This window comes from Thamnophis elegans, chromosome 7 (genome assembly GCF_009769535.1).
Source record: "Thamnophis elegans isolate rThaEle1 chromosome 7, rThaEle1.pri, whole genome shotgun sequence".
In the NCBI taxonomy this organism is placed as follows: Eukaryota; Metazoa; Chordata; class Lepidosauria; order Squamata; family Colubridae; genus Thamnophis; species Thamnophis elegans.
In genome coordinates this window covers 24917759-24943271 of record NC_045547.1, presented here as the reverse complement: position 1 = coordinate 24943271, position 25513 = coordinate 24917759, and the positions used below count along the sequence as shown (strand labels likewise).

Here is a 25513-nt window from a genome sequence, read left to right as displayed (position 1 = left end):
TTCTTTATTTAAATGTTTAATCAAGGAACTGGAATCACAACAGGCAAAACAGGAATCTGTTTTTCTTTTTATATACTACTAAACATGGTTGCTTACAATAAAGCACTTTAAATTCGTTTTAGTACAACCAAAGAGACTGAATTTTAAAAGACTCAATTGCTTTATGATTTCAGCAACAATATACAAGTGACTTAGAGATGTAAATGCACATTATGTTGTAATATTGACAAGGCAATTTATAACCAAATGTCAATGCAAAGGCAAAACTACTCAAATAAATTCATTATGACATTTTCTGGGTAACTATTATGCAATATATTTGATAAGATAGTTTTGTAATTAAATATTTCATAAGTGACAAAGTATGTATTTTATGCATGATAATGAAAACATGTGCAAGTGTGCAGAATATCTCCAAGAATGGTATATATTCTAATTAATATTCATATCATGTTAACACTCGCAGTTCATGCACATCTGTAAAAAAAGTTCCCAAATATAAATTAAACAGACTATCAAGTTCTAATTTCTGCATAAGGGGAGAGATGCATCCACCAAGCCCCTTAATTACTTCAGCATGACTTCATATTTCAGCTAAAGCAGAGCGCAGCTGCAAGAATAAAGTCTTTATCCAAAAAGTATGTGTAAAATTTGGAGAATATCTTCCAGTTGCCGGAAATAACACAAAAATAAAATAAACTATTCTGGAACAATCAAGTGAGTCGGAAACCAACAGAAAGCAAAGAGGAAGTAAAGTGCTATCAACAGGGAAATTGCTGTTGAAGAGAGAAGAAAACATAATCTCAAGTGGGAAGAGGGAAGGGCCTTTACTGGAAAAAAACATTCTACCATCATAGCAGCAGAAGTCTGTAACATTTAGTTCTTACAACTTATTCAGATAGTCCTCGACTTACAACAGTTCATTTAGTGACCATTCAAAGTTACAACAGCACTGAAAAAGTGAGCTAAAACCATTTTTCACATTTATGACCACTGCAGCATCCCCATGGTCACATGATCAAAATTCAGATGCTTAGCAACTGACTCATATTTATGACAGCTGCAGTGTCCAGGGGTCACCTGATCCCCTCTTGCGACCTTCTGACAAGCAAAATCAACGGGGAAGCGAGATTTATTAACAACCATGATACTAACTTAACAACTGTAGTGATTCACTTAACAACTGTGGCAAAGAGGGTTGTAAAATGGGGCAAAACTCACTTCACAAATATTTCACTTAACAACAGAAATTTTGGCATCAATTGTGGTCATAAATTGATGACGACCTGGATTACAAAAGACATTGTGCATTATTGTTACATTATTGTTAGACAAAATTATCTCAGAATTAATGAAATATGCAGTGAAGATCTTTTACTCAGCATTCATCTGAGTAAACTTCATCTCATACTTCATCACTCACTACCACTAAAGAACACATTAGGATCCTAACCTCATTTATAAAAATGGAATAAATAATTTATTCTCATCCTATGCATTATCAGTCCTGCAGAGGGGAAAATCTCAATCGTATTCATTATAATACTGATCTATATTCAAGAGGCACAAATCTATATTCAAGAGGCCAGTTTTAATCCAGATTAAGCTAGGTCTAATCCTCCCATCCCTTATATTCAGGATTCTCTGCAATTATCATTTTAAACATCTTTCAAACTTGAGCACTTTTCAATAGCTAGATGCAGTTACGGGACCATTCCTCCAAAATCCAGATTAACTAATCCCCCCTTTTTAAACAAAAAACAAAACCAGGTTACTGTTGAACAAAGGTTCTTCAAATCAATTATAAACTATCAATCATTTGAAGCCATGTTAGCAAAAAAAAAAAAAAAAAAAAAAACCCAAATCTTCCGCAGGGCACACAAATATTTGCCATGTTCTCAATCTTAAATTTTGCTCTCAAACATGTTAATGAACATCTACCGAAATTAGGGTCTGCATTTCCATTTCAAAATACCCCTTGCGACCACCATGGACAATGTTCCTCCAGTCCTTCCTGTCCTCTACCGTCCTCTGGAATCCATTTAAGCTCATGCCTACCGCTTCAATAACCATCCGCCACCTCATTCTCTGCCACCTCATTCTCTGTCATCCCCTTCTTCTTTTGCTCTCAGTCTTTCCCAGCATTAGGCTCTTCTCCAGTGAGTTCTTCCTTCTCATTAGGTGGCCAAAGTATTTCAGTCTCCTCTTCAGGATGTGGACTTCTAAAGGGCAGTCAGGGTTGATCTCTTCTAGGACTGACTGGTTTGATCACCTTGCAGTCCAAGAGACTCGCAGGAGTCTTCTCCAGCACCATAGTTCAAAGGCCTCAATTCTTTGGCACTCAGCCTTTCTTATGGTTCAACCTTCACAGTCATCCATTGCAACTGGGAAAACCATAGCCTTGACTATATGCACTTTGGTTGGAAGGGTGATGCCTCTGTTTTTTAGTGAATACCCCTAAAACTATTCATTTTGGTGTGTGGTGTATGTGTTTGTTTGTGTGTGTATACCTTTGCAATATGGTAGAAACGCAAGGGCTGAGTAACACAAACGGGCAGAGTGTGGTATATTCACAATTCACTGGAAAGAGGAATAAGATTTCAGAACAACTTTTTAATCACAAAATTTCCTGCTTCGGACAAGAAGTCCTGTGTGTATTTTGTCTCTTGCATATCTGGGGATTTGGCACCAGGGTTTCTCATTTTTAGGTAAACCAGAGTGTGAACTTTGTGTAAGGAAGCCAAACTCTCCTTTTAACACCACCACCCACCCACCCACCCCAGCCACCTTGACTGGGAAGGAACGGATGGAGGAAAGTACGTCCTTTCGCCCCCAAACCGCAGCAGCCTCTGGACAAGCTCTGGGCACAAGCTAAGCTTCGGTCCCGGAGGAAAGAACCATTCATTCCGCCGGGACGTGGAGGGGGGGACCTTTCGACGGAGAGGGCTTGGCCATTCTCTCAAGAGCCAGAGCACCATTGCAGGCGCCCCTCCGCAAACCTCTCCCTTGGTTTGCCCGGATTCGGAGCCAAGGTCCCCACTCCAGGCCTTCCCCACCCCACCTCTTACTCTGAGAGCCGTCGTCAACGCGGTCGAATTCCCAATCCGGCGAGAGGGTCTCCAGCGCCATGACGAACCCACATCCAACGGTGGCGGCGGCGGTGGCAGCAGCGGTAGGAGCACCGCTCCTACTACAAAACACGGGATTTCCTGTCACGCCCGCAAGGCCTATTGGGCAATGTAGTTCTCAGATTTAGAAGGAAGCTGGACGGAGAATGCGCGTGGCGCGTTCGGTAGCGGCTCCTGGCGGATGAGGCGTCGATAATGTGTAAGAAGAGTGGCTGTGATTACTTAGGTGGCGGGTAGAGGGCGGTATTGCTCAATACACAGCTTTTACACACACACACACACAGTGAATTGATTATCTTGTGACTTTCGTCTTTGGTCTCAAGGAAAACATTACGGTTCCTGTTATTAATAGTCAATTTATAATACAGGATTTGTGCCTGATGAGGCCAATCCCGTCCTGGTGAATTAGGCAACAATTCAGAATTCTCAGCTGTTATATCCTGTACTAGCTTGGCAAACAATGTAATACTGGAGAAAGATAACAAAAGCCAAACCTTGATAGAATCTTTATAATAATAGTGATTTCCCTCTTAAGAGTTATCAAACCTTTATCAAATAAATATTTGATACAGTTGACCACACATGATTTGTTTGCTAGGAAAAATGATATGTCAAAGACAGTAAATGGAACATGTGCTTAAAATGTTAGTATCAAGAAAAATAAATGAAGCTGTGCAAATGTTGATGCTAAGAGCCGAGGTGGCGCAGTGGTTAAATGCAGCACTTCAGGCTACTTCAGCTGACTGCAGTTCTGTAGTTCAGCTGTTCAAATCTCACCGGCTCAGGGTTGACTCAGCCGTCCATCCTTCTGAGGTGGGTAAAATGAGGACCCGGATTGTTGTTGGGGGCGATATGCTGACTCTGTAAACCGCTTAGAGAGGGCTGAAAGCCCTATGAAGCGGTATATAAGTCTAACTGCTAACTGCTGGTCCTGAAAAAGTGCTAAAATATGAATGAATGCTTATGAAATGGAGTTTTCAAATATATAAAACTTCATTTGTGCCTGACAATTAGAAGATTTATACTGCTGATGCTGTTAGCAAAAATGAATGCAAAAATTATAGGGGGATTAGGTGCACTTGAAAAGGTATTTTGCAGAATTTTGACTAAAAGTGTAGATGACAGTGAGCAATAAGCACACTACTGTAGTGATAGTTGATGCAAATGCTATTTGTACAAAACATCCCTTAAACCAGGGGTGTCAAACGGAAGGCCTGGGGGCAGATCTGGCCCACACGGTGCTTAGATCTGGCCCACGGGGCCACTCTGGAAACAGCAAAGGACTAGCCCACGGTGCTTCTGCCAGCGAAAATGGAGCTCGGGAACCAGTTTTCGCTGGCAGAGCACTCAGGCCACCATAGGCGCCTGAGTGACATCGAGCTGGCCACGTCCACCCCAGCCGTGTCTCTCCACCCCCCAAAGGCCAAACACAACCCTGAAGGGGCCCGCAATGAAATCGAGTTTGACACCCCTGTTTTGAATAGATTGCTATGGCAGAGTTCCCCAACCTTTTCGGCTTTGCAGATGGGGGGGGAGAGTGGGGGGAGAGAAAAGGGGATGGTTCCTCACAAGAAGCAGCAATTGTGCTGATTCAGGCATAGCTCTATTTGCGTAGGTGGTAAGCATATGCGCCTGCCGTCACACAGGTGAGGATCCACATGGACATATGCTCTCCCATCGCTTCTGCAGCCCGGTTCTGAACCGCTCACAGCCCAGCAGTGGGCCATAGCCTGGGGTTCGGGGACCCCTGTGCTATGGTATAGCCCTTATTGTACCACCCACATCCTATTTTTATTTTTTAGATTATTTTGCGTAGTTGCCCATTTCAGAATAGTAACTCTAAATGGAGAGCCACAGCATATAAAAACACAATTTAAATAATATCAAAAGACCATAAGGCAGCCAAGATAACTAACTTAGGAAGGACAGTGAAACTTGATGCCAAGCATGAATGTGCAGGTTAAATTCCATTTCTCCAGCATGAAACATATGAATGTGAGAAAATTTATACTGTAGCTACTGAAAAGCTAGGAAATGTTTTTCCCATCCTTAATGCATCAGCTTGCAGTAGCCCAGACAAAAATACATAACTTTAGTTTAATTCCTCAAGAGGGGGCACATGTTGTCTTTAGGAAGGAGAATATCAACAGGTTTAAAAAGGCCAAAATGGTGACTGCCTGTAAAAAAACCCATACGTTGTCTATGTTAAAGGAGAAGACAATGATTTATCAATGGTGGATGACTTAGCCTTAATTCCAAATGAGGTTTTTAAATTGGACTTTGAAACAAAACATTTTTATCTGGAAAAAAAAAAAAAACAGTTGTTCACCTAAAGTTATTACTGCTTTTCCTGGATATTTTTTCCTTAGGAACAAATACACATACATATAGTTTAGGAAATAAAAGTAGAATAGCTGCACCACGCCTTTTAATTAACAGAACTAGGAATTCTGGAATTCTTTGCGGTAGTTAACTTCTCTAAACAATGTTTATAGTTTGTTTTTCTTTATAAAACAAAGTCCAGGCATCTGATATTAAATGGGGTAAAGGAATCTTAATTGTTATTAAGACCCTTTCTTGCAATAAAACCCAAAGATGGGTAATACAATTCAATATGTAAAGAGAGGCAGAATGCTAGCATGCAGTAGAAGTTTAAAGTAATGAAAATAATTTGGCATGAGAGAAAAGTTAATGTGGTTTTTAATTCAAGTATAATCTAGATAATAGCAAACATTTCATCAAGTAATAAAAAATTGCCACAATAGGGAGAGTGTGTATCATTCTTTGTCATATAACCCAAGTACAGTAGAGCAAAAGAAAAAAAAATCGGAACTAAAACAAGAAAAACAAGCTGCCTGTGAAAACTTGCTTAAAAGGTTTCCCCAACTGTGAGAAAAATTCTATTATAGTGGATTGCCAGAAGATAAATGAGAAATTGTGTTACAAAGTAGACAATCAAAGTAGATAAGCATTCACACTGTAGGCCTAAAAAAATGTTCTCCAGTGAAATACAACCATGTCTTGTAATATTCCCAGCTTTCTCCAAGACATATTGTATTACACAGGTAGTCCTTGATTTACAGCCATTCATTCAGTGACTGTATGAAGTTACAATGGCACTGAAAAAAATGATGTATGGCCATTTTTCACACTCTTGCTAAATGAGACAGATACTAAATGAGGGGATTGCTTTTCAAGGCTTGGGGTGGTTTGGGTTCTTTATTTTTTGAGAAACAGGGACAGGCTACATGGTGTCTTAGGGCACGTCTGATATTTATTTATATATTAATACATTAACAGAGTTGGAAGGGACCTTATAGGTCATCTAGTCCAACACCCTCCCCACCCAGCTCAAGCAGGAGACCCTACACCATTTCTAACAAATGGCAGTCCAATCTCTACTTGAAAGTCTCAAGTGATGAAGCCCCCACAACTTCCGAAGGGAACTTCTGTTCCATTGGTTGATTGTTCTCACTGTCAGAAATTTCCTCCTCATTTCTAGGTTGAATCTCTCCTTGGTCAGTTTCCATCCATTATTCCTTGTCTGGCCTTCAGGTGCTTTAGAAAATAGCTTGACTCCCTCCTCTCTGTGGCAGCCCCTCATATATTGGAACACTGCTGTCATGTCTCCCCTGGTCCTTCTCTTCACTAGACTAATTAATTGGTATGGAATTGCACTGGAATCTGTACCCTCCTATCCAGAATAGAGGACAAAGGTAGGCTGGAATTGTATGGAACGTTTTTGGTCAAAACTGAAAACAATTTCACCAGTTTGTTTAATTGACTGTTCCTATCAAGACCAAGCAAACTACTTTCCCACTGAAGGCAGGAGTAACATCTGCCCTTCTCCAGTCCTGTGGGAGTAAGAATATCCTCTGATTTCTCAAATAATCACCAAAGTGTGACATCTGCCCATTACTCCAAGACTCCCCATTGTAATGGAGGGAACATAGTCATGATAACCAGTTCTCCCTAATTCTTGACTATCTTGACTTATCTTCTTCCTTTTGTCATAGCTAGATCCAGATGTTAGAAATTTGAGCAGGAAAGTAGATCTTCCCCATCTGTAATCTGCACTATGTGCAAACATTTATCACAGCCCATTCTCTCCTGCATTTTACGCACTGGGAGCACAGTCAGTGCAAGGAAAACCACCCAGGCCTTAGAGGAGCGTTGCCCACATGCTTTTCTCCAGAGGGGTGTCATTTGCACGCAACTGGATGTCATTTGCACACCCAGCCAGCCTTAACCAATGGATGAAGGAGATAGGAAAGGGATGCTAGCTTGGAAAGGCCCAGTAGACAGAAGTAGGTGAACAAGACTATGCCTACATCATAACCTGCTCTTGGTAAAAAATCTGCACCTGTTGAAAATCTGCTCTATCAGGTAACAACCATGATTCATCCTCACCCAAGCCTAACCCAGATTCGGAGGCAGCCTCCCTGCTCTAATAAGAGGGCGTTCAGACAAGCAGGAGTTTTCTCCCCGTCCTTTGTTTCAGATTCAGGTGGTTTTAAGGAGAAAGGCCTGGGCGCCACCAAGCGCGCCCCCGCCGCTGAATCGCGCCCCCGCCCCGCTTCTGCGCGCCCCCTTTGGCTCGGAGCCAAAGGCAGCCCGCTAGGGTTGCATCAGACGAGACGCTTCTGCCGCCGCCGCCGCGTCCCTTGCTCGCCCAGCCTTTAGGCTCAGGATTGAGCTCCCTCTTCAGGTGATCGATCTGCCTGCTGGGACAAGCGGGCGGCTGGTCCTCGGAGCTGCTCTCCTGCAAAATGTTCTCCAAAAGCAACCACTTGCTTAGGAAATTCTCCACCACAGCCAGGGTGAGTAGGAAGGTGGGGACGTGGACAGGGGCTTCGGTTCTAAAGGGCAGAAAAGATAGGATGCTGTCCACTCCTCTTCTTCCCTCCCTTCTTCCCCTCCTCTCTCCCCCTTCTTGCTGCCCGGCTGGCGGATGGGCAGATGTTTCTCCAAAAAAAAAAATGGGTTTCTGGGACAGACAGGTCAGGTTTGAGGCAGCATTTTGGTTTGCCAGAGAGATTGGAAAGAAAAAAAAAGGATGGAAGGTGAGGCAGGAGAACTGTAGTAACGTGAACAGAGGGTGTTTTGTTTGGCTTCTTGCTGTTGTTTTAACAAAGAAGAAATTCAGCACAATTTGTGTGCTGGTATTCTTGCCAAAAAGTTTCTGCTTATGTAGGATGCTGTCAGCCTGAAAAAATAGCTCAGCCGTCATGACTGTGTAGGATAATCCATCCATGAGATAAAAGGCATTACATTAGGCTCCCTGGGAAAGATGGGATGGTTGGATCCCCCCCCCCTCCCAATGATGTGTGTGTGTGTGTGTATGTATGTGTGTGCATAGATGCAGATGCATGCAGCAAGTAATCCATTCCTTCCAGACTGATACATGTGTCATAATTCCTGGAGCTGCCCAAAATAATGCCTGCTTTAGACCTGGAGAGGTTGCATTTTATATCTAACTAGTCATGTAATGTTTACCTTAAACTATTTCTCACATTGTATGCCACCATTCTTCTTGCAAAGGGTCCTTTACATCAGCCTTTCCCGGTAGGCTCACATGAAAGAGATCAGTTCAATACCAGCCAACTGGTTTCATAGTAAAATCTGCCTTTCCAATAATTTCCCGCTTTCCGCAATTTCAGCCCCTAGAAAGCACTGGGGACTGGAAATCTGCAAATCCTACACTATCCTGACCCCCTTCTGACTGGGAATTATGGATCTCTTTCCAAATTGGGAAAGGTTATATTACAGTGTATCATTTTCTTAGTGATTGTGCAGTTAACTTCTTGAATACTATTTTGCCTTAGCATGTTAAAAGATTTTATTTGGAACCTGAGCATTTTCCAAGGGGTTTGTGGGGGGGTTGTTTTGTTTTTGTATTTTTGCACAGAAACCACTTTCACCCAGATGTTTTAAATATTGTGTGTGCATGAGAATTGAAGTTCTACCAGCACTATGTCTTCTGGAGGCATACCATACAGTATGGTATTGTCCCAGAAAACACAAATGTACTAAACAGGACGAATGCCCTAAAATGTACTTCTGTGGGATTTGCACTGAAAGTCCCTTTAAGTTCTTTTCTTACTCGATTGTTTCTAATTCTGTGTGCAAATTCACAAACTCAACCAAGTATCTCTTGCTTTATTGAAGGGGCGGGGAGGGGGTTGGCATATGTGCTTGACAACACATACGTTTAGTGAACTGCCAGCTTCCTAAATATTTTTTTTCAAATCCACATTAAGGAACAAATATAGTAAGAAGGCTTCATATGAGCTCCCTGGATTGCATCAGCAATGTTAAATATGAGAATGAATGACTGACGACAGCACATTGCCTCTGGATAGACTTTACGAGCTTTACAGCTGTAAGCAGAACAGCCAGTAGACGTGGAAGTGATCACATGTCTTATGCTTTAACCACATAAAGACTCTTCCAAGCAGCCATATATTGCAGCCAAAATTATGTATATTTAGCTATTCACTGGAAATCCACGTCCAAGAATCACAGTATAAACCCTTGTGCTTAGGTTTGGTTTCTTAAGACTTTTGTCAAAAAGAAAAACTCTTAGTTTGCTTTTTTCTCTCTCTCTCTTGTGGATTGCCTTACTGACAACAAGGAAATTAAATATGACCCACATCCAGATTCATTTAGATTCCTAACTAGATGTCTTGCCATTTCCTTATATACTCATTTGTATACGCATGCAGTGAAATAAAGGGCTTTCAGGTTTGTTTTATACGTAGTAATTTTGTTATATTGATTTCACTTTCATAGAAAAAAAAACCCTCTTTGATTGTATTTCCATAGTAGTGTAGGCCAGTGATTGTTTTAAATATAAATTAGAATAGAATAACAGAGTTGGAAAGGACCTTGGAGGTCTTCTAGTCCAACCCCCTGCCTAGGCAGGAAACCCTATTTCAGACAAATGGTTATCCAACATCTTCTTAAAGACTTCCAGTGTTGGGGCATTCACAACTTCTGAAGGGAAGCTGTTCCACTGATTGATTGTTCAAACTGTCAGGAAATTTCTCCTCAGTTCTAAGTTGCTTCTCTCCCTGATTAGTTTCCACTCATTGCTTCTTGTTCTACCCTCAGGTGCTTTGGAGAATAGTTTGACCCCTTCTTCTTTGTGGCAACCCCTGAGATATTAAATAAATTAATTATTTTAAAATTAATTACTGATAATTTATTTGTATTTTGTCATACTTATGTGCAAAGCTGGCTGGGGAATTCTGGGAGTTGAAGTCCTCCAGGGTTAAAGTTGCCAAGGTTGGAGATCCCTGGACAAGATTAGAGCCGAGGTGGCGCAGTGGTTAAATGCAGCACTGCAGGCTACTTCAGCTGACTGCAGTTCTGCAGTTCGGCTGTTCAAATCTCACCGGCTCAAGGTTGACTCAGCCTTCCATCCTTCCGAGGTGGGTAAAATAAGGACCCGGATTGTTGTGGGGGCAATATGCTGACTCTGTAAACCACTTAGAGAGGGCTGAAAGCCCTATGAAGCGGTATATAAGTCTAACTGCTATTGCTATTGCTATTACCTATAAGGTCCCTTCCAATTCTGTTATTCTGCAAGTGGAACAGAATGACTATAGGGAAATTAGCCGATCTTTGGAGGGTTTTTTTTAAACCGAATTTGTTTTGCTTTTGAACATAGGACTACTATCAAAATAAACTAAAGCTAGCTTTAATAGGACAGAGTCTGTTTGGGCAAGAGGTCTACAAGCATTTGCAAAAAGAAGGACACAAAGTGGTCGGAGTGTTCACAGTCCCGGATAAAAATGGGAAAGCGGATCCTTTGGGTAAGTAGATAAGCACTAATGGCTACAGTAGGAACCGGGCAGCATTTGAATGCAGAATCAATTGAACTTTTCTTATGTTCTAGTTCATGTTCTCACACCAACCTCAACGATGCCTGAACCCATGTGGCTTAGACATCCGAGAGTAAAGTCCACTTGTTCTGACTCAGCTCCCCAAACACAACAAAACCTCTGCAGCAGTGGTGGGTTATAGGTGGTATGCCCCGGCACAGGCGTACCGGTGCCTGCCCGGAGCACCAGGTACAGTTCTGGTACATTGCTCTGGAGGGCCTGCCCGTTGTCCTTTAAACTCTTAGGTGCTTCCGTACACGGCACGAACAGTGCCTGCACGCCACTCGGCTGAGCAGCTGGAGCATCGCAGAGGCGTCACTGGAGGGTAAGACGCATGTGCATGCTGTGCGTGTGCACGCACTCGGTGCATGCGTATATGTGGAGGACACCGGGCCCAGTTGCAACCATACCGGTTGCAACAGGATCCGGAACCCACCACTGCTCTGCCGTTAACTCAAAGATTCCTGTATTAGGAGCGCCACCAGCCCCAGCAAAAAGTTTCTCTCTCACCGCAGGCAAACAAGTCTGTCTGGCAGGGGGATGAATAGTTGTCTGTCGCATCTATTTATCTCCGCCCCCTGCCTTTTATCCCCAGAGCTAGGGTGAAGCTTCACTAGCAGCAGCAGCTTTTCCTTCCCAAAGATCAGCCCGGGGATTTCCACTGCTCTCCTCTCCTCTGCCTTCTGCACATCCGTGTGTCAGGCACTGGACGCAGCTGTTCCTCCTCTTCCTCATCAGCTACCTCCAGACCTGGGGGCTGTTGACTCTCCATCTGAGGACTGACAGACGGCCCAGGCTCTGCCTCTGTCTCTCTGCCAGCTCCATTCCCTCTTCCCTCTTGGAGCTCTCAGGTTGCCTTGATGCTGACCCTGCCTCCCACGCCTCCTCCTCTTCTGATTTGGCTGCTGGAGAGGCTGGCGGCCGACAGGCCACAACACCGCTGTGATATTAAAGTAAGATGCAAGAGTGCAGGCTTTCTTGGCTATAGTGCTACTGTGATATCTGAATGGGATCTTGATATGTTCCTACATACGGTTTTTGCATGTATTTAGTTAGTTGAGAATGTATTGCTGTAGGAGTTAAGGCGCTAGGCTAGAAGCAGGGAGACAGTGAATTCTAGGCACAAAGCCTCTGGGTAACCTTGGGCCAGTCATTCACTCTCAGCCGTAGAAAGGAGTCCTTGACTTACAACTGTTTGTTTAGCAAACTGTCAGGGTTCCAAATAACATTCAAAATTAAATCAGCGTCCAAGGCAAAGTATTGCTCTACGTTCCAATTTATTAAGAGAGTCATGTTGGCACATCCGGGAAAACCCAAATCTGAGCTTCCTGAGTTTTCCCCACCCAGTTGAAAGTTCATGATCTTGCCCCACACCCACAAGTCCATCACATGGTCCAATCTTCCACTGCCATGCTGGCAGTTCCACCCATCCAGTTCCGATCAGGTGCAGAGGTGTAGAGACAAAGGATGATCTTGGATTCTAGAAAGGAATTTTATTTTGACAACCTCCCATTCTAGTCCTTACTATTCTCCCTCCCAATTCCCTACTAATGAAACAGCGTAGTAGAAGACAATATTAGTGTGGCAGGCCAAAGATCCCAAAGGGAACCGGCTTCAGGCCTGACACAAATATTCACCAGCATTGAAAAAAGTGACTTATATAATTGGTCCTTGTAGTTACAGCCATCGCAGCAGCCCCACTGCCATGTAATCAAAATTCGTGCGCTTGGCAACCGGCATATATTTACGATAATTGCAGCATCCCAGAGTCCTGTGATTGCACATTGGTGACCTTCCAAGCTTTGAATTATGTCAAGCAAAGTCAAAGGAGGAAAGCTGTATTCACTTAACAACCACACAATACCCTTAAACTGCAGCTGTTCTCTTAATAACCATGACAAAAAAGTTATAAAATCAGGCATGACTCACTTACCAACCACCTTATTTAGCAGTAGAAATGTTGGTCCCAAATTGTGGTCGCAAGTTGAGAACTACCGGTAATGGCAGATTTCTTCTGAAAAACCTTGCCAAGAAAGCTGCAGGAATTTGTTCAGGCAATCGTCAGGAGTCAACGCACAAAAGACACATAGACTCATGCACAAATTCATGAATTGGCTATAACGTGTGTTTTTGTGACATTCGTTCAACTCCATACTGCGTGTTATATTTTAGCTCTGAAATTTTAAAAAAATTATTGACAAGCCTTTTGTTTTCCAGCCTCAGCTGCTGAAAGGGATGGAACTCCAGTCTTCAAATTCCCAAGGTGGAGAGTTAAAGGCAAACCTATCCAGGAAGTTCTTGAAGCCTATAACTCGGTTGGAGCAGAATTGAATGTCCTTCCATTCTGCACACAGTTCATTCCAATGGAGGTTATTGATGGTCCAAAGCATGGCTCTATTATTTACCACCCCTCAATCCTTCCTCGCCACCGAGGAGCATCTGCAATCAATTGGTAAGTAGGCTTAATTATAATTTATTTGACAGATGGAAGGTCAGAGAGATGTGCACGGTCCACATTACCTAACAGTAGGGTCAATGTTGTGACTTAGGTGGAAATAACAATAGCAATAGTACTTAGACTTACATACCACTTTATAGTGCTATACAGTCCTCTCTGAGCTGTTTACAGAGTCACTATATTGCCCCCAACAATCTGGGTCCCCATTTTACCCACCTCAGAAGGATGGAAGGCTGAGTCAACTTTGAGCCTGGTGAGAATCGAACTGCCAAATTGCAGGCAGCCAGCAGTCAGTAGAGTAGCCTGCAGTACTTCAGTCTAAGCACTGTGCCACCAAGGCTCTTATAACTGTGTTCAACTTCAGTAAAGTTTCCTGACAAAGGTTTTCCTGTGTAAGTCTCCTGATTTGTTAATGGACTTGTCTAAGGAAGAAGTTCTCCAGGTTTCATCTTGTAACTTTTCCACTTTCCAGTTGATCTTTCTAGGAAAATTTGTTTTCTTCCAAACAATATAGGTACAAAGGTAGAAAGGAATAAACACTGCAGTAGTTTCAAGTGGATCATTTAATATAAGAATGGAAAAAAATACATTGTTCAAAAGATTCAAGTTCTTTGCCAAATTTGCAATGTGAATACATTTGTTTTATAGAGGTAAAGACTCACTAAGTCAAGTTCATCTCACAATGATTGTATTTGGTGGCACAGTGGTTAGAGTGCAGTACTGCAAGCTACTTCTGCCGCCTGCCGACTACCTGCAATTTGGTGATTCAAATCTCATCAGACTCAAGGTTGACTCAGCCTTCCATCCTTCCGAGGTGGGTAAAATGAGGACCCAGATTGTTGGGGGCAATAGGTTGACTCTGTAAATCACTTAGAGAAGGCTGTAAAGCACTGTAAAGTGGTATATAAGTCTAAGTGCTATTGCTATTGCTATCCATGTGGTTTTATTTCGCAAATTTATGGACATGTGTTGAATTGCCTTCTTTTCGGTTGGACTTCCCTATCTAGTCTACAGTCCTGGAATTAAGCATTAAGCCAGACCCTGATTAACTTCTGAGATCAAATAAAGTTGACCAGTAATAAAGGTAATGAATAAAGGAGACATTTTTTAAATTAAGGCATGTTTTACTTATTTTCAGGACTTTAATTGAAGGAGACAAGAAGGCTGGATTTTCAATTTTTTGGGCAGATGAAGGTTTGGACACAGGACCAATTCTTCTGCAGAGGGACTGCGATGTTGGCCCAAATGAAACTGTTGATGACCTATATAATCGGTTTCTTTTCCCAGAGGGAATCAAAGCTATGGTGAGACATCTTGTCTAATCATAAATAGCTAAAAGGTTTCACTGTACTGAGCTGTGGAGAAAAGCAGGCCAGGAAGAGAGCGCTTACTTAAACAATCTCTGCTGCATGAGGAGGGGAAAAAAGACCCCCCAAAAGTATAATCGGATAAATAACAGTAATAGTGAACATATGACTGAGAGAGAGAGATAATACAAAGGTTGTAAATGCAGCCATTGGTTGCAAAATTACTTTTTCATCTCATCTGTCATAACTGCGAATAATCATAGCAATGTCAAGTCATTATGAAACCTGTGCTTTAGCACATCTGGAAGGCATTTAGTTGGGGAAGACTGCAACAGAGGCCGCAAATCTTGGAGTACCACTTTACCCTGTTCTTATGACATTGGAGCCTTTCTACAGCTGTTCTGCCCCCTAAACAGCGGTGGGTTGTTCCCAGTTCAGCCTGGATTGTGCTAACCGGTAGTAATGGTGGCGGGAGGCTCCGCCCACCTGCACAGATGCTTTTGTGCATGCGCCCGAACCAGTAGTAAAAAAAATGGCAACCCACCACTGCCCCTAAACCAATTAATAGTAAAAAAACCAAGTCCAGTTGCTTTTTGAAAAAGCACCTTAGGGACAACCATGACCTGGATGACTGAGAATCTCCACAGACATTTAGATAAATGGGCATCTGTACGTCATGTGAAAAGAGGAAAAGGTGTTTGACAAGGACTGGAATGCAAATAGAGTGTCTCTCCCTTTCCAGCAACCCCATGTGTGGGAAGCTATGTCAGGAGCTAGAGTTTCTAAGGCAAGGAATGTTGAATATGTCAATAAATTACTACCACTAGCACCATATATAAGAAGTGCAAAGCAACGTTTCCAATCAGCTGCGGCAGGAGAAAGCATACCTGATTTTAAACTTGGAGGATGTAAGAATTTTGTTAGGAGTCATTGACTGTTCACAGAGGTTTCTTTCTTAATACAGAATAAAGATTCTTTGTTAACCATACCATGTAGTTAATACAGGTAGTCCTTGATTTACAACCTCAATTGAGCCCAAAATTTCTGCTGCTAGGTGAGACATTTGTTAAGTGAGTGAATTTTGCCCCATTTTACCACCTTTTTTGCCACAGTTGTTAAGTGAATCACTGCAGTTGTTGAATTAGTAACATGTTTTGTTAAATGAATCCGGCTTCCCCATTGTCTTTGCTTGTCAGAAGGCCACAAAATATGACCCCATGACCCTGGGACGCTGCAACCATCGTAAGTATAAATCAGTTGTCAAGCATCTGAATTTTGATCACATGACCATGGAGATGGGGCAACAATTGTAAATGTGAAGAATGGTTGTAAGTCACTTTTTTCAATGAGGTTGTAACTTTGAACGGTCACTAAATGAACTGTTGCAAGTTGAGGGCTATCTGTAGTGAAGCTGCAGTCAGGATTAAGCCAGTTAAAGAGAGGGAGCTTGACATGCTTCTGGTTGGATATGCAGCCTCTATGGCCAGCCATATCCTAGTGTTGTGTATTTCCAAAACTTCTACAGGATTCAAGCGCTCACCTAATGTCAGCACTGCTTTAAAAAAATCTTTGCTTTCCTAGATCAATCAAAGCTGCTTTTTTGTTGTTGGTGTTTAGATAGAAGCTGTGCAGCTAATTGCTGATGGCCAAGCTCTTCGAATACCTCAGCCTGAAGAAGGTGCTACCTACGAAGGCATCCAGAAGAAAGAAAATGCCAAGGTACATTGAGCAATAGAGCACTGTTCTTTGAAAGCCAGATATCTCATGGAGGGGGAATGGGCTACAACACATTGGGTGGCTTAGTGCTTTGCACTAAGTTTTCTTTATGATTGGCAGAATATGCTAATCTGCAATCTTTGGTTTTGTTCCAAGCATTCCAAGCCCCCCAAACAAATACATGTTGGCTTCCTGGGATCTGGTTTTTTTTTCTTCCAACAGACTAACATGCCCATCCCTCTAAAGCAATGTTTTTCAACCTTACTAATCTCAAGAATTGTGGACTTCCAATCCCAGAATCACCCAATCAATAAAAGTAGTAGAGTAACATAATGTTTGAATTAATAATTTAGAGTAATGGTAATAACATATTAAACTCATATGCTGCCCAACTCCCAGTGATAAACCAGGATTTATCTTTCAGACAACCATAGAGGGGGAGGGAGGATATTGTTCTATCTTGCTTTGTTTGTATCTTAAAAGCCACTTATCTTAAATAGGAAGAGATCAACTTTGCCTCTTGGTTTCCTAGATATTTTGGGATCAACCAGCTTTATCTTTGCATAACTGGATCAGAGGACATGATAAAGTGCCTGGAGCCTGGGCAGAAATCAATGGCCAGGTAAAACATTACGAATTATAAACTTACTTTATCTACCCTGGGATAATGGATCCTTTATGTATATCAAATAATGATCAGAAATCCATTGTCTTGCTACCATTATATTATTATTATTATTATTATTATTATTATTATTATTATTATTATTGGTATTGTTTGTTAGATGTATGCTGCATTTCTTCAGGACCAACAGCCCTTTGATTGATTTAACGAAAGAGAGTTACAAGGTCACCTTCCTGATGATCAGATTTCATTGCACAAACAAAAAGAAATTGCTAGGAAATGAGGAATAATTTGATAATATAACAAGATAAATTTTGGTAGTAAAATATGCTGATGACTGAAAAAAAGTCATGCATTTTCTCTGAATCAAACTTTCTTCTATAGGACTTTCATTTAAGATAAGTATTTTATACTTAGATTGAACAACCAAGAAGAAGATGTGGAAAGAGATAAAGACCCTAGAGAGGAATATGAGAGGAAAGAAGAAAAGCATAGTAATTAAAGTAGTGAAGTGGGCAAGAGATGATGGATAGATGATTTCTCTTTTTTGTTGTTTTGACCTGCTTTTATTTTCCTTTCTCTCCTTTTATTTTGTAGGTAGGTGACATGACTAGAAGTTAGGTAGGATAGAAAGAAAATGTTTTTTTTTAAATAAAGGGTGACATGATTAAAAATTAGAATAAGAACCCATAGCTAACGTCATGTTTGTAAAAAAAAGATAAGATAATTGGTTTTTTTTATGTGCACCTTCAGTAACAATTTAAAGTAGTCTTTCCGGTCCAATTGGAAGGAAAGAACAAATATTTTACTTCTATCAAATCCTTTCACTTGCAGTCATTGCTCCTACTCTTTGCTAAACCCTACATAATAAAGATTATCTTCGTTATAGATCGTTACTTTCTATGGCTCATCCATTCTTGATGGCTTAACACCTTCAGGTGAAGAACTGGAAATACAAGGTGCTGCAAAACCTGGTCTGGTAACTGACAAAGGTCTGGTTCTGTTTGGCAATGATGGAAAGATGGTAAGCTTTTAAAGATATAGTGCTATTGAACCAGGGGTGGGCCGCTACAGGTTTGCATGGGTTCGGGAGAACCCGCAGCTAACATTATGGTCGGTTCTGAGAACCTGCAAATCCCGCCCCTGGCTGGTCCCGCCCACCACGCCACGCCCCTGCCACCCCACTGTGCCCCTCCCAGGAGTCGCCACATGGCCTGTTTTGGATGTGAGGTAAGTGCAGGGCCTGCGCAGAGGCTCAGGGAGGGGGAAGAATGGGCCTCCCAGAAGGCCTCCAGAGCTCGAGCGAGACAGTTTTCACCGTCCCAGAGGCACGAGGAAAGCCTCTGGAGCCTGGGGAAAGTGAAAATGGCCTCCCTGGCGTGGTGCAGGAGGCTGACGAAACTACACTTATCATGGCTACGCCCACCCAGCAACCAAGCAGAGAACCCATTGCTTACATTTTTGAAGCCCATCCCTGTATTGAACTGAAATTAAAGACCCAACTAACTAACTATGTAAAGATTTTCGTATAGAACAAAGATGGGTTGCTTCTTGTTCAGCCCAGACCGGCTGAAGGAGGCTCCGATCACCCACCTGGATGCTTCTGCGCATGCGCAGAACTGTTGAGAGCTAGCACGAGAGTACGAGTGAACCAGTAGCGTTGGGATTTGAAACCCACCTCTGGTGTAGAATGTTTCTATACATATTTTGTATGAGTCTTTGGATAGGGCCAAAGCCAGGATTAAGTTCATGATAATAAATTATGCTGAAAATGAGTCAGTAGCCTCCATTTCCCCCACTCTGCTGACCGCCTTTTCTATGTTATTTATTCTACAGCTGCTAGTAAAGAATCTTCAGTTGGAAGATGGAAAAATGATCCCGGCATCTAAATACTTCTCCACTGATGAGGCAGCTGCAATAGAACTTACTGAAGAAGAGAAAAAAATGGCAGAAGATATTAAGGTAAAGTTTTAGAGGGAGAAAAATACAAGAAAGTGAAACCTAGTTTAAAACTGATTAATTTTAATTTATTTTAAGCCTGCACAGAGGGCTACATTCATTGCTTTATTTAAGCATTGCTGGATTCGGGGGAGGGTGGGGTCTTTTCATGACCCCATAATCCTTTGCATTGAGGTTGAGTCGGGGCAACTGAATGGAGCTGGGTGCTTACTGGCTGGATATTCTTCCTGTCGCCAATGGCAAATTATATTTACTCATTGTGCCCAGAGAGAGAAATATCTGCCACTATCTAGGCTCAAAGTCACAGCCTCCTGATTCTTATACAGTAATTAACACGTTCTGATGCTAAGGAGCTCTACTCCCCCTCCCCACCTGAAAAGAACTCTGTTCCAACTGCCAGTTGCCTCATATTCAATTATCTCAGTTCAAACTTGCAGACATTGCACTCCTTTATTCAGAAGTGGTCTGGAGCTCCTTACAGTACTAAATGTCAGTTCCTCACTAAAATGTCTACGCCTTCCATCTATGGAACTGCTTCCAGACTCAAGGCAGCGGGAGCAATATTCCCTTATGTGCTTCAGTCACTGACCACCACTGAGCCAACGCATTGAACTGGAGTGAACTGAATTTCTCCTGCATTGCTTGATCACATAGTTTCGTCGCAAAGCACAGGTATCCAGCTAGTTAGTTAGTTAGTAAATAAACAAACAAACAAATAAATGTATTACATTTTTGTGCCACACAGTGACTGGATTGTATACAAATTGTAAGATCTGGCTGGATTGGCATGCTTAGTGTCCCCTCTGTTAAATATTAGGAGCCGAGGTGGCGCAGTGGTTAGGGTGCAGTACTGCAGGCCACTTCAGCTGACTGTTATCTGCAGTTCAGTGGTTCAAATCTCACCGACTCAAGGTTGACTTAGCCTTCCATCCTTCCGAGGTGGGTGAAATGAGGACCCAGACTGTGGGAGCAATTTGCTGACTCAATTTGCTAAAAATCTGTAAACCGCTTAGAGAGGGCTGAAAGCCCTATGAAGCGGTGTATAAGTCTAATTAATAAAATAAAAAATAAAAAATATTATCATCTTAGAATCAGGAAGGGTACCTTCTCTGTGTTCACATCTGCCCTTGAGGTCTGTATGGTGACAATTCTGCTGTCCTTCAAAAGAGTCCTGAAATCAGAACTCTTTCCCTAAACATTGGACTGGGGCTATATGTGAACATTCCTCTGGCAGGGCTGACGTATTGTGTCAAATTATTTATATTCATATAATTGTATAATATAAATATTAAACATAACATTATTTACTAAGCCACCCAGAATCATCTTGCAGGGAATATGTGTGGCATAAAAATTTAATACTGTAAAATAAAAATAAATATCATTTACTTTGAATTCTTGTGAATAGTATAGATTTGTATGCAAGTTGAGAACCATACAAACTGGATTATAAATATAAGAAAGTAAATATTGTAAAATACAATGAACCATAGAGCTAGTTAGGCATATACTTTAAGGAAATTGTCTTCCAAAGAGAGAACAACCTGATTAATAACTAATGATTTTCCACCTGAGGAATTTTCTTAGGATAATGCATTCTCCTAGGTTTTTAATCTTTGTACAATGACTAGAATTTTTTTTGCTTTCCAAATAAATCGATTTGTTAGGAATTTGCAGCATGTCAGATTTTATCCTCCCAAAATGCTTTGAGGTCTGCAAGAACACAGATGTAGTACCTTTTTTTCCAACACTTTAAGGCAGTTTTCCTGTTTTTCATCTTCATGCTCCTCCAGTTTCATAGTGAGGAGTGTAGGTACTGTAATGCAAAATATAGAGATTAAGATTCTTTGGTACTCATCTTAAGGCCATGTGCCTTATTAGTAGCTTGGGTTATTTGTTTCATTGTCTCAGGATATTTCCATCTTTTGCAGTCCATTTGGAAGGGAATTTTGAGCAACGTGGCTGAAATTGAAGACACCACTGATTTCTTTAAAGCTGGAGCAACATCGATGGATGTGGTTAGGTAATTCATTGTTCTCTAAGACATTGAAGAGCATTGTGGGTATCATGGGAACAAAATGTACTTTTCATATTACAGGTAGCCTGGATTTAGTGTCCGTTCAAAGTTACAACAGCACTGGAAAAAAAGTGATTTATGACCATTTTTCACACTTATGACTGTGGCAGTATCTCCGTGGTCACAAATTAAAAATTCAGATGCTTGGCAACTGACTCATATTTATGATAGTTCCTGGGGTCATCCTGGGGACCACTTTTCACAGTTACAACTTTTGCATCCCCATGATTGTGTGATCAAAATTCAGATGCTTGGTAACTGGTTCATCCTTTTGACCGTTGCAGCATCCCTGGGTCATATGATGACTTTTTGCAACTTTCTGACAAGCAAAGTCAATGGAGAAGCCAGATTCACTTAATAACTGTAGCAAGAAATGTAGTAAAATGGAGCAAAACTCACTCAACGAATTCTCACTTAACAACATAAATTTTGGACTCAATTGTGGTCCTAAGTGAGGACTACTTGTGTTGCCTGTTAGCCTGGTCTGTAGTATTCCCAGTAAGCAATTTTATCATTCAGAGCAAGCAGAATTGTTTGTTAATTCTAATTAAACAGTTAATGTTTTTATTTAAAACAGTAATGTTCCAAAGTGCCAATTCAAAGACAAAGGTTGTGGAGAAAAAGGGGAAGGGATAATAATAAGACCACTTTTTTAGGGACAGTAGTACCATAAAATTATATATCAATTGAAAAGGAAAGATAATTTAATCAAGAGTGTAATGCAATAACTTTTATGAAGGATTTGCTATTACAATAATCGTTACAGTATAAAGAAGAAAAGTGAAACACATAGAAAAAATGAGATATACAAAAAATATCACCTTAGAAAAAATGAGTTATACTAAAATGATCGCATCAGTTAATACTTAATTGGGTAACCTTTAGCATGAATTACGGCCTTACAATGTCTTTCCATGGAGTGAACCAAGTCTTTTAGTTCTACAGCTGTTATAATGTAAAACCAAGATTGAATTATTGCTTCTATTAATTGGGTTTTATTGCTGGGTCGTTCTGACTAACAAGTTTATTGTTAGTTGGCTCCATAGATTTTCAATTGGGTTAAGGTCTGGGCAATTCCCAGGCCATTTCAGCAGTGGAATATGATTTCTTGAAGCTCCAAAAAAAAGTGGTGTTATTAGCCTTCAAACCTCAAAAATACACTTTTCCCAAAAGATTTCCACAATTTTGGCCACTACTGTTTCTATCCCATTAAGTTTTCTACCAGGTGGGGATAGAAGAACAATAAATTCCAAAGCGCAATTAAGAAAAAAGTTTTCTACCAGATCAATGTTAGACAATCATCTGTTAAAGGTTCTTTAACAGGGATGGTTGCACAAAGCAGAATTAGTCCCTTCTAGCTTTATGATTCTTTCTCCATTTCCGGACTTGACCAGTTGTTCCTTTTCCAATGTCTTTATATCTTCAGGGTGATTGAAGAGATCAAGCAAAAATGTGCTGGACTTGAACTTCAGAATGAAGATATCTACATGGCCCCCAAATTTGGTGATTTTGTTCAAATGGCCGTCAGAAAGCACAGAGGAGAAGACAAGGAAGAAGAATTAGAGATAGATTATGTGAGCTGGTTTCTAAAATAGTTATGTACGTTTGGGTATATTCTAGGCAGCATTCAAGTAATAAATACTTGAAAATCCTAAATAATTCCATTATAAGTAAAATCATAGTATTCCAGTTATGTACTGTACATATTTGTTCAGTGGTTGAAATGTATTAAGCCAGCAAATATTCGTGTGTGAGTGTGTGCATATGTGCATCAGTGGTGGGATTCAAATTTTTTTACTACTGATTCTATGAGCGCGGCATGTCATGGCATGGTGGGCATGGCAGGGGAAGGATACTGCAAAATCCCCATTCCCTCCCACTCCTGGGGGAAGGATACTGTAAAATCTCCATTCCATTCTCACACCACCCAAGGGCAAGGATACTGTAAAATCTCCATTTCCAGCCCACTCCAGGGCAAGGATACTGTAAAATTCCCATTCCCTCCCCACCCCACTAACCTGCTTTCCAGCTCCATTCTCCTGTGCAGGGCAACAGAAGAAGACCCAGCCAATCAGCTGGGACTTGGGAGGCAGCAAAAGGATGGGGGTGGAGCTAATCAGAGGTGGCATTTGCCAGTTCTCCGAACTACTCAAAATTTCCACTACCGGTTCACCAGAACCAGTCAGAACTGGCTGAATACCACCTCTGATGTGCATGTTTGTAACTTTGAGTCAGTTTGTCCCTTGGTGACTCCCTGGCGAAGGCCCAGTAGCTTTCTTAGTAAGATTTCAGAAATGATTTGCCATTGTCTGCTTCCTAGGGCTGAGAGACCTAAGCCAGGACTAGAACTTGTGGTCTCCTAGTTTCTAGCTTGATGCTTTAATCACTACAAATTGGCTTTTGGATATTTTCATGCAATTGTGGAAAATTAGTATTTATTATTTGCCTTGTGATGGAATCTGAAACTGCATTCAGTACAACTACTTGGGCTATAATCAGTTGGAGAACATATGCTTGTAATACATCATGTTTTCTGTAGGAAAGCATTGTTTCTATGATACTAAACCAAATTGTTTGTTTGGGTCCTAGGTTTCAAAATATATTAACCATGTGACTATAAAGATGCCATATCAATGTTTCATCAATGGAAGATTTGTAAATGCTGAAGGTGGAAACACATATGACTCTATAAATCCAACAGATGGATCAGTGAGTAAACCTCTATACAGTAATGCTACCCCCCCCCTGAACTATTCATATTTGTAGCAATTATAACATGCTGTTGGTGGGTTTATCAATGTGTTCATTTCTCACTTCTTTATTATTATTTTTTCAAAAGCAGTATATAAGCAGCAAATGTTGCTTTAAAATACCTGCATTGCATTGGACATTTCCTGTGGCCAAGGCAAAAGACCCAAAACGTAATAATTTGTAAGTTAGGCATCTTTTCCTAAGGAAGATGATGCCAAAAATTTATATTGCAATGTTGCAATAAGAGACAACTCCACCTAGTGATGTTGTAGTTACATTTCATCTCCCTCCTGTGGATGTGCTATGCATAATCAGATTGACAACCTGTCACCATCAGGAACATAAGAAATATCTGGTAGAAGGGATTTTTTTTTCCATTATAAAACTGGGGAGGGGAGGGAAAATAGCTCAAGGCTCAACTGTTTGCTGACAACAGGCACCTCTTGGCTGAGAATTTCTGTACCTATCAATCAATTATGAAGGGCAAACTGATTGATTACTGATTGCCAGGATTGCAGGCTGACAACCAAGTAAATTTACTTTCCCCATAGATTCCTGTAATCTTGAAACAGCAAAAAGTCTGATGATGGCTTGGGCCATGATGAAGATTTAGGGATCATCTGGAAGTGGCTCTAGTATCTTCCGGTTCTTGATATTACACTTCCAGAATTTCAAAATACATGTGCTGATTGGTGTCCAAGCACATCAGAAAGTGTCTTGTCTGGAAAAAGTTGATATGTATTGCAATTAATAATAGTTAATATCCCAAAAATTGCCTGCTATTTTACCAACTCCATTTGTTGGAGAGATTAATAGATAGATTAATAATAACATAGGAAGGAGTAACAAATATTTAATATCCCTTTAGTTTACTTGTTTGTATTTTAAAGATTAAGGTTAATTAATTCAAGTTATCCTAATACTAGGGAGTCTAGAAAATTGTACCTAGTGTTGAAAGTCAGAGGTGGGTTTCGGATGGTTTGCCCCAGATCGGGCGAACCGGTAGTGGCGGCAGCGGGAGGTTCCGCCCACTCACCCGGATGCTTCTGTGCATGCACAGAAGCATCATGCAAGGGTGTGTGTGCGCACGAGCAAACCAGTAGTAAAATAAATTGAAACCCACCACTGGTTGAAAGTATAAAGCAGATTTTTTTGCATATTTTTTTGTAAAAAAATAATAATAATTAAGCAATGTATTGTAGAATCAGAGAACTCTGGCAGTATGAACTGAACAAAACATGTCATTAAAGCCAGCAGCTCCAGTCAGATGTGGTATTTTAATTACATTTCCCTGAAATTTTGGCTTAATCATAGAACTGAACATGCTTTGACTTAGGTTCCCTTGAAATTGAGCAATTAAACAAGCCTGACTTGTATTTTCCTTGGTTTATTTTGTGCTATCTGCAGACTCAGAATTTTGCTTCTTCTGAGAAAAATAGGCAGATTTCCTAGTTCACACAAACATACTGCTAATCATATAAATGCTCCTGTAGGATGGAGAAGCCAAAAATAAATAATCCAACAGCACAGATCCACATGTCTTACATTTAGTCTGTTGGAAGAAAAAAAAACCCAGATCCCAGGAAGCCAACATGTAATTTGTTTG

At 41.0% G+C, this 25513-nt stretch overlaps 2 protein-coding genes across 2 annotated transcripts in view; one reads left to right on the top strand and one right to left on the bottom strand.

Moving 5' to 3' along the window:
• Positions 1–3195, bottom strand: part of WASHC4 (WASH complex subunit 4) — a 45860-nt gene extending 42665 nt beyond the window's left edge. The window contains exon 1 of the mRNA XM_032222166.1: positions 3069–3195. Coding sequence (XP_032078057.1) covers positions 3069–3129 — 61 coding nt within the window. The 5' untranslated portion in view covers positions 3130–3195. The remainder of the gene's footprint in view (positions 1–3068) is intronic.
• Positions 3196–7897: 4702 nt separating this feature from the next.
• The window catches only part of ALDH1L2 (aldehyde dehydrogenase 1 family member L2), a 33359-nt gene continuing 15743 nt past the window's right edge, over positions 7898–25513 (top strand). Inside the window, exons 1-11 of the mRNA XM_032220621.1 lie at positions 7898–7948; positions 10801–10945; positions 13232–13466; positions 14611–14776; positions 16397–16498; positions 17028–17117; positions 18010–18144; positions 18957–19082; positions 21011–21102; positions 22583–22730; positions 23746–23865. Of these exons, the coding sequence (XP_032076512.1) occupies positions 7898–7948; positions 10801–10945; positions 13232–13466; positions 14611–14776; positions 16397–16498; positions 17028–17117; positions 18010–18144; positions 18957–19082; positions 21011–21102; positions 22583–22730; positions 23746–23865 (1410 nt within the window). The remainder of the gene's footprint in view (positions 7949–10800; positions 10946–13231; positions 13467–14610; positions 14777–16396; positions 16499–17027; positions 17118–18009; positions 18145–18956; positions 19083–21010; positions 21103–22582; positions 22731–23745; positions 23866–25513) is intronic.